Source organism: Macaca nemestrina, chromosome 9 (genome assembly GCF_043159975.1).
Source record: "Macaca nemestrina isolate mMacNem1 chromosome 9, mMacNem.hap1, whole genome shotgun sequence".
NCBI lineage: Eukaryota > Metazoa > Chordata > Mammalia > Primates > Cercopithecidae > Macaca > Macaca nemestrina.
Genome location: NC_092133.1, coordinates 109,586,141 through 109,599,765, shown reverse-complemented (window position 1 = coordinate 109,599,765; position 13,625 = coordinate 109,586,141). Strand labels below are relative to the sequence as shown.

The 13,625-nt window shown below is 36.6% G+C and overlaps 1 protein-coding gene across 28 annotated transcripts in view; it reads right to left on the bottom strand.

Moving 5' to 3' along the window:
* Positions 1 to 13,625, bottom strand: part of LOC105495968 (par-3 family cell polarity regulator) — a 719,051-nt gene that overhangs the window by 282,129 nt on the left and 423,297 nt on the right. For 27 of the 28 annotated variants that reach the window (XM_011765958.3, XM_011765965.3, XM_011765959.3 and 24 more), the window contains 2 exons: positions 10,742 to 10,833; positions 8,288 to 8,371 (listed from right to left, as the gene is read on the bottom strand). In XM_011765958.3, the coding sequence (XP_011764260.2) occupies positions 8,288 to 8,371; positions 10,742 to 10,833 (176 nt within the window). The remainder of the gene's footprint in view (positions 1 to 8,287; positions 8,372 to 10,741; positions 10,834 to 13,625) is intronic. The other variant, XM_071070224.1, reaches the window with a different exon arrangement.

The following is a 13,625-nucleotide window of genomic DNA, read 5'->3' as shown; positions in this document are numbered from 1 at the left end:
AAACACCACTGGAGGGAATTTCAAGGCACATAACAAAAGATAAACTGAGTTTAAAATCTCTTCTAATGATTTGATCATTCTTTTTTTTTTTTTTTGAGACGGAGTCTCGCTCTGTCACCCAGGCTGGAGTGCAGTGGCCGGATCTCAGCTCACTGCAAGCTCCGCCTCCCGGGTTTATGCCATTCTCCTGCCTCAGTCTCCCGAGTAGCTGGGACTACAGGCGCCTGCCACCTCGCCCGGCTAGTTTTTTGTATTTTTTTTAGTAGAGACAGGGTTTCACCGTGTTAGCCAGGATGGTCTCGATCTCCTGACCTCGTGATCCGCCCGTCTCGGCCTCCCAAAGTGCTGGGATTACAGGCTTGAGCCACCGCGCCCGGCCAGATTTGATCATTCTTATTAGTTGCCACTGCCAAGGACCTTGCTAAATGATTTACATATATTTTCTTATGTAAACCATACAAAAGTCGTGATTCCTATCCTTCATAGGTAAGGAGTAGGGCTAAGTGAGGCTAACTTGCCCAAGGCCGCACTACGTAAAAAATACTGAGCGAGGTATCCTCATCCAGTCCTGACAATCCCCCTGCCAATAAAACGAGGACAACATAAGGTCAAGTCAGTCACTGACTGACACAGAGAGGTAATACAAAATTCCCAACTTCAAATCTGGGGGAAATTTTGTGTTTTCTATACATAATAGAGCAAAAAATGATAAAGTATATCTTAGATGAACAAAAGGGTATAACAAACAATGTAATTATAATCCTGTAAATCTTAGTTGAGGGGACAGTGAAGCTCAGATTCTGCTGAATTAAATGGATGAGTACGATATACCTCAAGACCACCCAAAGATGTTTGCCTACTAGTCTTATAAACAGAGAAATATCAGTTTATATTTGAGGGAGAAATTACTCAAGACATGAATGCAGGATGTAAAAAACAAACTTTTATATTTCAGTGATTTCCTGGATATAGATTAATTACAAAATACAATCTGCATATAGATGATTTTAATCACCTTCTAATTAATCTATATTCAGGTTTAAATAGAATGCAAATACTTATGAAATACATATTTTTCAACAGGGTCACTTTTATTTCAACTCAAAAATGCAAAATATTAAAAATATTTTCTTAGTGGCCAGGTGTGATGGCTCACACCTGTAATTCCAGCACTTTGGGAGGCCGAGGTGGGTGAATCACTTGAGTTCAGGAGTTCCAGATCAGCCTAGGAAACATGGAGAAACCCTGCCTTTACCAAAAATACAGAAAATTAGCCAGGCATAGTGGTGTGTGCCTGTGGTCCCAGCTACTAGGGAGGCTGAGGTGGGAGGATCACTTGAGCCTGAAGATCCTGCCACTGTACTCCAGCCTGGGTGACAGAGTAAGACCCTGTCTCAAAAAATATAAAGAAAGAAAGTTAAAAAAAAGAATAAATACATTTTAAAAATAAAAAATATTCTCTTAGAGATGTGATTTCATTTTTCAGCTTAGATGATGGAATTTATGGACAATAATGTAACTAAGCAAATAAAGAGGGGAAAAGTCATAAAAATAAACTTAACACAGAAACTGAAAAAGCTTTTTACAAAGGATGTTAACACTTCACCTGATATTCTGAATATTACATTGAAGATAAACAGATGAAAAAAATTATTTGGGATAAAAATCAAAGTTAATCAGACAAATCAAATGATGGCAAATTGGTAAAAATTTTAGAATAAATTAATAAATAAGATACCTGCCAACATGAGTCAGTAGCAGAAAGCCAGCCCCACACCCAGAGCTCCTTCATTTCCCTCACCACCATCTTCACAGGGCCTGATTTGCTAACTGTGAAACTTCAGATTTTTCCTTAAGTCTAAGATTGATAAGCAGATGTTAAGAAGGATTGTTCTGTGAGTACATACTACTAATGAGAGAGTATGGTAAATGGGTTTGTATGGTTTTTTCAACGTCCCTTCTTTCTGAGAATCAAGGGCCTGCACTCCTGGGAATTAATATGTAGTTACAATAAAAGAGGATTTCTTATCAAACAGTAAGTGGAAATGAAAATCCTGTACACTCTTGTCCCCCAAAGATATGAATAGAAAACAGAGGTGAAGGAGTTTTAGAAATGAAAAATACTAGAATGTAAAACCATCATGGCAGCCATTTTTATTTGTTTGGTTCTCTAGGGCAAGGGCTGACAACTGCAGCCTATGAGTCCATTCAGCCAGCAATCTGTTTTTGTAAATGAAGCTTTGCTTATATCTTGTCAATGGTTGATTTCATGCTACAACGGCAGATTTTCAGGGCCATGATGCTAAAATACTGATTATCTGACCCTTTACAGAAAGTCTGCCAATCTTTGATCTAAGATATCAAAGGCACCAAAAATGCTAACTAAGATACTAGATCTAAAATAAATAAATAAATAAAAGTTTATATAAACACCAACATACAATTACTATTTTCACAAGGAAAAGTAATGTGAAACAAATTTAAGTGCCACAAACTTAAGAATAAAGGTAGATGTAAATAAGTGAGAAATGTCCATTATAGAAAAGATCTGGGCCAGGCAAAGTGGCTCATGCCCATAATCCATGCACTTTGGGAGGACAAAGCTGGCAGATCACTTGAGCCGAAGAGTTTGAGACCAGACTGGGCAACACAGGGAAACCCCATGTCTACAAAAAAATATAAAAAATTAGCTGGGCATGGAGGCACTTGCCTGTAGTCCCAACTGCCTGGGAGGCTGAGGTGGAAAATTCACCTAAGCCCGGCAGGTTAAGGCTGCAGTGAGTCACCACTCTCCAGCAACAGAGTGAGACCCTGTCTCAAAAGGAAAAAAAAGATGCAGAGAAGAAAACTTTAGGCCGGGTGCAGTCACTCACACCTGTAATCCCAGTACTGTGGGAAGCCAGGGTAGCAGGATCACTTGAGGCCAGGGGTTTCAGACCAGCGTAGGCAACAAAGCAAGACCCAGTTTCTCCTTAATTAATTAATTTAAAATGTTTTAGCCACAATTATTTTCCATAGGGGAAAAGATTTAGAGTATCTACTTTAAGTTAGACTATGAAGCCCAAGTAAGAACACTAGTAATTTTTTTTTTTTTTTAGACAGAGTCTCACTCTGTCACCCAGGCAAGAATGCAGTGGCGCGATCTCAGCTCACTGCAACCTCCGCCTCCTGGGTTCAAGCGATTCTCCTGCCTCAGCCTTCTGAGTGGCTGGGATTATAGGTGTGCATCACCACGCCCAGCTAATTTTTGTATTTTTAGTAGAGACGGAGCTTCACCATGTTGGCCAGGATGGACTCGATCTCTTGACTTCGTGACCCACCCGCCTCAGCCTCCCAAAGTGCTGGGATTACAGTTGTGAATCACCACACCTGGCCCATCCCTCAGCCTCTAGAGTAGGTGGGACTACAGGCACCCATCACCACATCTGGCTAGTGTTTGTATTTTTAGTATACATAGGGTGGTTTTACCACGTTGGCCGGCTGGTCTTGCAATCCTGACCTCAGGTGATCCGCCCACCTTGGCCTCCCAAAGGTCTGGGATTACAGGCATGAGCCATCATGCCCGGCCTTATTTTATTTTTGTTTGTTTAAGACAGGCTCTCACTTTGCCATGCAATATGGAGTACAGAGGCATGATCATGGCTCACTGCAGCCTCAAACTCCCAGATTCAAGTGACTCTCCCACCTACACCTAAGCCTCCCAATTGCTGAGACCATTGGTGTGTGCCACCACACTCGGCTAACTTTTGTATTCTTTGTGAAGACAAAGTTTTGCCATGTTGCCAAGACTGGACTTGAACTCCTGGCTTCAAGTGATCCTTCCACTTCAGCTTCCAAAAGTACTGGGATTACATGCATGAGCCATCATGTCCAGCCTCAAACACAAAATCTTACCATTTCACAGGTCCAGTCCCTATTTTAGCATACAATTTTATATGTTGCTTTTTATATACTTAACATTATACCATAATCAAATTTATATTTCATGAGAAAGTGTCAGAAATACTTCTTAACCACCATCCAGGCCAGGAAGTATCATTACTGTTTATTTGTTAATATAGTAACACCATATCTAATATGGATAGTCAAGGGTTCATTTGCTCCTGCACTGATTACGCTTTACTAAGCAATACCTATGGTCCTGTAGACCAATACCTACAACCAGGTTCTAGAAATACTAAAAAAAAAAAAAAGCAAGGTTCTTCTGCCAAAGGTAATCACAATTATTTGGCATAACCTGCCTGAAAATAGTGGCATTTGTGGTTTAAATAAAGAGATTATGTTTCCTATTTGTTTTTGAGACAGAGTCTCACTTTGTCACCTAGACTGGAGTGCAGTGGCATTACCTCAGCTCACTGCAACCTCAATCTCCTGGGTTCAAGTGATTCTCATGCCTCAGCCTCCCATGTAGCTGGGATTACAGGCACCTGCCACAATGCCCGGCTAACTTTTGCATTTTTCGTAGAGACAGGGTTTCATCATATTGACCAGGTTGTTCTTGAACTCTTGACGTGAAGTGCTCCACCCACCTAGACCTCCCAAAGTGTTGGGATTACGGGCATGAGCCACCGTGCCCAGTCGATGTTTCCCATTTAAATCAAGAGGAAATGAAATGATATGGGTGAAATAAAAATTGATTCCAAGGTAATGAAACATTTCAGGTAAATGTTTGTCTACAAAGAAAATAATTTAAAAAAAGGAATCACCGAAGTGATGAAACTGTGAATGAATAGTTCTAGATGAGGATCAGTTAATTTTATTTTTGAATAACATACAAGAAAATAACTCAAGAGAAACATCATCATGGGGAAGATAATATTGTCTCTCTACCTACTTGTCTCTCCATTTCTAAATATCAGCAGGTAGTCAACTAAGGCAGGGGTTGGGGGATGAGCTAATTGTCATTAATGCCCCTGACTGAAAAACAACATTCAACCTAGTCTAGAAAATAGTTTTGAAAGTAGGCAGTGCAAGATTCTTATTTTAAAAAACTTAAGCCAGGCATGGTGGCTCACGCCTGTAATCCCAGCACTTTGGGAGGCTGAGGCGGGCAGATCACTTGAGATCAAGTGTTCCAGACCAACCTGGCCAATGTGGTGAAACCCAGTCTCTGCTAAAAATTCAAAAACTAGCCAGGCATGGTAGCACACATCTCTAGTCCCACCTTCTAGGAAGGCTGATGCAAGAGAATTGCTTGAACCCAGGAAGCGGAGGTTGCAGTGAGCCAGGATCTCCAACCTATGCGACAGAGTGAGACTCCACCTCAAAAAAACAAAAAACAAACAAAAAAATCCAACAACAACAAAAATTTCATCATACATCAGGACATAATAAGATCTAAATGGCTGTAAAAATCTCACTAACATTAACTTCACAAGCTTACATTACTATTTTCCTTAATGACATTTGATATTTGAGGTGGTCTGGGTTGTGTTCCTTCTCTTCAAAATATACAATTGGGATTCTGCATTATTCCTTAGACTCTTTGACTTTGAAAATCTAAATGAGAAAGCAATACTGACATGTATTTGTCACTTTTATAAAAGTAAGTATTCAGTAAGTGTTATTCAATTAGTTATCCTCCAAAATTGAGAACGCCCAAGAATGACTGGAATTTTGTATAAGGGAAGTTATCTTGGAAATTTCTACTTACATATCATGAATATATATTATTGTATTCCTACTAGATATATCTGAAATTTCTTAATTTCACTTAATTTCTTCCTTTCTGCTATACCACATTGCTTAATTTACTCTTCCACAAGCCACCACGGAGTTGACACAGCTACCTTTACAAGCTATCATCACCTTTAAAATCATCTTCCACAACAAGCCACTTTCAGTTACCTAATTCAGACCATTCTTCCCCTATCAGTTCACAGAGCACCTATTATAGAACTATATCAACATTTATCACATAATTATAATTATGTGATTTCTTGGCTATGACTCCATCTAGGCTGCAAATCTCTGGAGGAAGAACATATTCCATTCATCTTCGTTTCCTAGCACCTAACACAGGGATTGTCACAAGAGAAATGCTTGGAAAGGTTTCTTATGAAATAACAGGAATCCATTTCTGAGCATTTCTGAGAATGAGGAAGGTGGGTATCTCTGGGCTCTCGTAGATTTGTATCTGTCAATCTGAGCAGACCACCTACGTTTTCTCTCCCATTGTTAATCCAACTGTGAGGAACCATGACTATCATTTCCACAAGGAAGCTTAACTATGTAACACAGGTGTTGGAGAATCACAAACTATTTCTGTTCTGTTTCCATATGAAAATTGGTGATGCCTAAAAAGAGATTATAACCAATCTGTTTTTCTTAAATCTCTCTGTCTCTTTGAAAATCTCTGTGCACAACTTTCTTCATTAAGTGCCAAACTAACAGGGCTTAAAAATGACTCAGCTATAAAAGAACTTCTAGTTCTGCAAAGACATACTTGTTTTCTTGAATCTGTTTGGTGTATCAAAATTAAGTGCCATGGTAACCAGAAACTGTGGTGGATTTTGTGAAATGCCTTCCTTTGACTTAATCTAGATAGTAAGTTTATTTTTCCGTCTTACTCTCTTTTTGCTTTAGGCTTTTCATCTGTTCACTTTACCCTGATATCCTTTCACGGTGAGGTAGAAAATACGCAATAAATGACAGAAAATATAACAACATGTAATTGCAATGCTGGCTCAAAGCTGGTACAAACACAATTAAATCTCATTTGTGATGAGTTATGTTTCACAGGCATTTTAAAGCATATGCATATTGGGAAGCTATAATCCATGCATTTTACCTTATCTTTTTTTTCCTACTCAGGAAAGACATGAAAACAAAATTTAACTTTTGAGGTAATTTAGAACTCGATTTCTTACACGAAATAAAGGCAAGTCCATGTTGAAAATAATATTGTTTAACTATAAGTTATCTGAAGAAATGTTAATGCTTCTCCAAAGTTAAAAAAAAAAAGAATTTTAAAGAGAATTTAAAAAGTAAAAGCAGCTACAACTATGAATATAACACCACTCGAAAATTCAAGGTGAATTTTATACCTTGTTATGTAACACTACCATTCAAGCCTCATTCATATTCCAGCAGAGTTCTAAGTCAAGTTTCAGTTTTAGAATACTGGATGAACCATGAGAGATGAAATCTGAACTCACCACAGTTACTTACATGTAACAAGAAGGTACCACCATTGCTCAAATACTCATTTTAAAAAATAAAATGCATGGTTTAATCCCACACATCTATCTTTTACAACACGCTAGATGCCTGTAATTACTTCACAACAGTTTAAACTAAGTTCTACGGTCTCAGTCACTGCTGTAAGTCTACCCTCCACCTTCCCCACTTTTTCTCACCATGTAAAGAAAGTTAAAATAAAAAGAAAAAAAAAAAGGTGATAACAATACAAGAAATAAGTTAAAAATTAAAAAGCCAAAACAGTTCACAAATATATTTTCCCAGGTAATCATTAGAGAGTAAGTAAGAGAAGATGCAATTAAATTAAACAAGTTAAACATGCACAAGTTCAGACTCATGGGGAAGGATGCGGTGCACCTCACTTGTCTACGACAGAGGTCTGCCAAGCCTTTGTTGGAAAATCAACTCATACTATCTGAATACATTAAAACCAAAAATATCACAACAGTTCTATCACACACAAAAAGGAACAGAATCAAGGAAGCTGATATAACATTTGAAGTTTTTAAGGATGCATGTTCTGTAAAGTAATGAAGTTGAGATTAACAAACAGTACAACATTTTTAGACTCTGAATGCTCAGAAATCTATGGCTTGCCTGATTTTTTAAAATTTCATATTAAAGGTTTTTAACAATAAAAAAACTGATAAAAATGAAGAACTAAATAAACACAAATTTAAAGCTTAAATCAAATTTAAGTCATCCAGATAATTTTTATTGCATTAAGCTTTCCCAAAAAAACTACTTTTATGCTCTCCTTAACATTGCAAATCCATCTGGAGTTCTGACTTGAAAGAGTCCATCATCAATTTATAGCAAAGTAAAATGTTTGCTTGAGTGTGATGAACAATAAATTTATTAGGATAATTCAAATGCCATTTCTTCATGTTTCTGCAAAACCTCTCTTCATCGGGCTAAGTGCTTTCTGTGATTATGACATATATATAGGAATGAAGGAGCAGTTGCTTCCAAATGAGAATGTTTCCTATCAAGCATATGCTAAGTCAACACCACTCTCCATCTAAGCATAAATGAAGATAAAACACTCTACATTATGATTCAATTAAAAACCTCCAAGATACGTTACCTGCCGCCTCGAGCACTGAAAGGCACTACATGGATTCCCAGAGGCCCTCCATCGTTGGGGACTTCTACGAGCTTTACCATATCACTGTGAGACAATGATGAATGAGGGAGCATGAACGTGTACTGTAAACAAACCAAAACCAAAAAGCAAAACGAAAAACTGCAACAACACAGACACACAATAAACAACGAAAGAGAACAGAACAAAAATCTCACCAAGCACACAGGCATATATATACATATTCTGGAATATAAGCATGGTGATGAAGGCAACATTAAACACTACATACCTGAACACTAGTCTGATGGCATGGAGGGAGAGCAATCATCAGAGGTAACTACATTAAAATGACACAGAACATTTCTCTTGGATCGACCCTATTCTTCTGTGTAATACAAGTTTATGTGTTTCAAGTCAAATCTTTAGATTTACACTGAAATTCTTCCATCCCAACACCTATGTCAAGGACTCTAAAGATTAAGTGAATAAAGATGTTGCGGCTACAGAACACTTTCTAATTTACAAAGTGCTCTTTTATATGTCACATCATTAATCCTTCCAATAATCCAATGAGATCCAAGTTTTCACTACTGTAAGTGACAGTCCAAGGAAGATCACCATTGTCCTTACTACTCACTACTTCATGACAAGTCAAAGTCACTATTTCCTAAACTGCTATAAGACAGCTGCAAGTGCAGCTTATAAAACCTTTCTCAAAGCCAATAGGCATCTACTACAAATCAAATAATTTTCATAAAATGGCTCATCATCAATTTTCTTTTTAGAAAGGGAGTCTTGCTATGTTGCTCAGGCTGGCCTAGAACTCTTGGGCTCAAGCAACCTTCTCACCTCAGTATTCTGAGTAGCTGGGACTACAGTTATGAAGCTATTTATATGATATGACATAACATGAAGTTACTTCTATTACAAAACTATTCTGTGGAAGGAACATAACCTTACATACCGTATGGATTTGTCAAGTCTCTTCCATGAATCTTTACTATTAATACAATAAAGCCTGAGTTTAATGAAAATTGGTAGAGACAATGTAATTTTCTAAACTATTTAAACGAGATTCTGCTTTCTTTGTAGATTTTTTCGTATATACATATTACATCAGAGGTCTAAGCAGTATTTACCTAACAACCAATATTTGGAAATAGTACTTCAATTAAATATCTATTTCAAGCCAGCTGGAAAACAATCAATTATTACCAATGAATTTCACAAAGATCACAATATAGATTTTATGTGATGGAAAATGCCAATTTTTCAATTATGTTTCTAATATAAAAACCTGAGGTTATCCTATATACTATGAATGTCCTACATAAAGACAGGAATATCAAACAAATCAAAATTAAAAACATGTGCACAGATTTAATCACATGTACTAATTAAGACAACATAAAAATTCTTCCATACTGCCAAATGGTTAAATGGATTTTTTATTACTTTTATTTTTTTACCAAATTTCATAAAATTCTATTTTGGATACTGATTATCCCATTTGAACACCTATCTAATCATTGGTTTGTAAGCTAAGAATAGTATAACTTCAATAAACTGATTTTATCCCACATTCTAAAGAGAACTATGGCATGGCAAGTACTTTACTAAATGTAAATCCTCAGTTTGCTGACTGCCATACATTCAAACAGCATCTGATCCTAGTGCCTGCTTAATCTCACTTCTCTTGGAAGACCAAGAGAAGACAGAATTAAGTACATAAATGTCAATGTCTATATCCCCAACTTTTACCCAAAGTCAAAGAAAAAAATCCAAAATGACTGTCCTCCCTGCTCTAAGCTACCAAGGAAAGAAGTCCTGAGAATGCCTACCATTTACACATGTCAATATGTAAAATAATCAGAACATTGTGGAACAAATAGGAGATTTTTCTTTGTCTTTTTATATTTAAAATTGTTTTCAAGGTCCCTAATCTAGGACCTCCAATTTTTCATTAAATATCTAGAGAGATTCTATTTCTTCAAACTACAATAAATACATATATATACACATACACTATATTAATGCTAACATGATCTAACTAGTTTTTCAAGTATGTCTGCAAATTTTTTTAATTTAGCAAAGTGAAGAACAAACACATGATCAAAATATTGACACACAAAGCAATCTGAAAAGAGTTATGGTGTTTACAGTGTTGTTAACATGACAAACATCTTCAATCAAATACTATTTTATATTATAATTTAATAGTATTTGCCAGGGCATGAAACTCAGGACAGGTAGACATGAACTTCCATGCTATACTGCTTACATTACATAATTAACTCAAGAGATAAAAGATGTTCTTTATAAAAATAAATCAATGCACGGCATGTTTTTAACTAAGCACAAACATTCCTCATGCCATATGCTTTCAGAATACTTGCCGCAATTAATGACGCTACATGTACATTGCAAATTTAGTTGAAACCATCAGTAACTTACTCCAGAGAAAAGTTGGGTATATTCTCCAAACCCGTGTCAGCATGTCCAACAGGTTCAACACGACTGTTATCCTCTTCTGTCCCATCCTCATCCTAGAGGCAGCCAACACAAAGAACAGTACAATCTGTTAGGTTTCTTGCTGTAATGTGAAAGGAAACTGGATAAAACGGGAATCTAATAGGCAGTATGATTATGGTAACTGTTTCCTTGAAGAAGGATGACCTTTAATGACAGGATGAGTGTGTGTTGTAAAGAGCTAAAACTGAAAACAAGAGTCTCATGAGATAGTGTATCCCAGAAAGTGAATAAGATATACTACTGGGATAAGGAAAGAAAACAAACATACAAGGAAAAAAACTTATCTTTATGCTAATTTTATTATCTGGTCATTTTTCACTGCTTTTCATGTATATTTTAGGAAGTTATTATATATTACTCCATTGTTACGATACATTGATAAACAAATATACATGACATTGGAAATGCATGTTTGAAAACAGCTTCCTACTCAAAACGGTTAAAACAATTACAAACCATAACCATTACCAAAAGCTTCAAAGTCATATTTCTCAGTTCTTGATTCCTACTAACATAGCTCGTCAAAAGGAGCATGCAGTGGCATAGTTCCAGGCTTTACAGCCTTCATCCCATACAATTTCACATAAAATTATCCTAAGCCAATCGACTAATTATTTAGAGGTGTCTGTAAAGGCATTAAGGTCTTAGCCATAATGGACCACTTTTGTTTACTTCTGTGCATGAAGGACCAAACAAAAGGACAAGCAAAAGGAAAAAAGTACTCAGCCCTCATCCTCCTAATATTTTGTACAAATTGTTCCAATGTGTTGCAGAAATCCAATAAGTTTGCTGGTGTTTATATATGTCAGTTTATTGAAGTTATACTATTCTTAGCTTACAAACTAATGATTAGATAGATGCTCAGATGAGATAATCCGTACTCAAAAAGGTGCCTGTGGAATAAATGTGGTAGGTCACAAAAATAAATGAAAAGCCACCCAAGAATATACCTTCGTTTATAATCTCGGCCGCTGTCTTTTCATTAAAGAGTTCACTATTATTAATAGTTAAAAGTTGGCTTTTCATAATCATTTGAATAATGATAAAGATACCTAACTGAGATCAATGGACTTACTAGCCAGATTAGAACAGTTAAGAGATCCTCAGATTCTCCAAACACAATGATGGAGACGTACTCTCTGGCACCTAGTAGAAGCTCTGTATATGTTTTGCTAATTAAAGTAAAATCATGCCTAGGAATCTCTGTGGTAATATGTTCCCCAAATGCAACGAAGTAAAATGTATTTAATCCATTTCTTAGAAGTTTATATGTAAAATTTATGTATACATATAATTTGTTAGGTTTATCTTTTCTATTACATAAATTTGACAATGATGATTTTATTGTGAACTTTTTCAACATAATTCATAGGTGCACATATTGGGAACTTATTAAGCCATCTATATTAGGACAGGAAGTCCAACACTGGAGAAAAATTTTATATTTTCAATCATGCTATTTGGGAGACTCAGTGGAAATGTGCATGCCATCAACAGGAACAACAATCAACAAAATGATAAACAAGAGTTACACGTTCAAGATACAATGTCGAACAATATATTAAATCATTGAAGAGATACTAAGAGAAGGCAAAGCAGGCAGTAAGGCCCAATTGACATTTCCCTTTCAAATCTATGAGAAGTAGAAACTAAGGGCACCAAGCTTTTCTATGAGTCATAGCTGTGCTCTGTGCTTTCTGGATGGTGGAGCTCTGCATGAAGCCAGGCTATTTGATTGATGATGCTGTGTCTTGAGAGGCTCTAATATGTACTTCTCAGTCATCTATCTCCTTTAAGCACTAGCACATAATACATTTCAAAGGTTAACCAGCATCTTGAACCTGCCTGAGAACTGTACGTGGAATGTAAACACGAACTCCCAAAATTATGCTTTTCCAATGGGAGTGGCGGCAGTGATTTGTTTATAAACCAGATGTAGCACATAAAAATAATCTTACACATTACAGATCTTTTTTTCAGGATTCATTAATAATTTAAGGACTACTGAAATGCCACCAAGATGTATCACCACTTGAAACACCTATGTTGCACTATGAAACAGCCACATAAATGAAATGCCCCAAACTACAATGATAAAACAGTCACTGATAATTCACACATTGTTCCCACAGTGGCCATTATCAGGCACCCAAGAGCATGGAGAATATTATTTCATGAAGCTACACACAGTGTCCAGTTTGGATAGCAACATTCACTGCCCTGAGGCTGAGCTGCAGTTGCTGTGGAACCTCAACTTAGATTTTCCCAACATTAGGATGTGTAAATTATCAGCTCCTATATGATTTTATTCTGTTGTCTGGTACTTTTTTTTTAAAGCTGTGACTAAATGTAGTTACTTTTAGCAAGAACTATACACTGAATTCCATTATAACTACAGTAAGCAAAGCTATTATTATGTATGTCAAATCAATATTTAAGAACTATACAGTACTGGCCAGGTGAAGTGGCTCACGCCTGTAATCCCAGTACTTTCAGAGGCCGAGGTGGGGGGACCACTTGAACCCAGGATTTCAAGACCAGCATGGGCACCATGGTGAGACCCCACCTCTATTTTTTTTAAAGTAAGAAAAAAATAGAACTATATAGTATTAATTTAAACTAAACAGTGCCAAAGAACTTTCAGATGATACAATCCAGCCACTTGTTTTTTGTTTTTTTTTTTTCTTTTTCCTTTCCCTACTCTCCATTTCATAGCAGAGTACAGACACTAAGAGCTTGGGTTCAAGCATTAAACAGACCTGGGCGTGAACAGCAATTCTATCATTTGCCAATTTTATAACCTTAT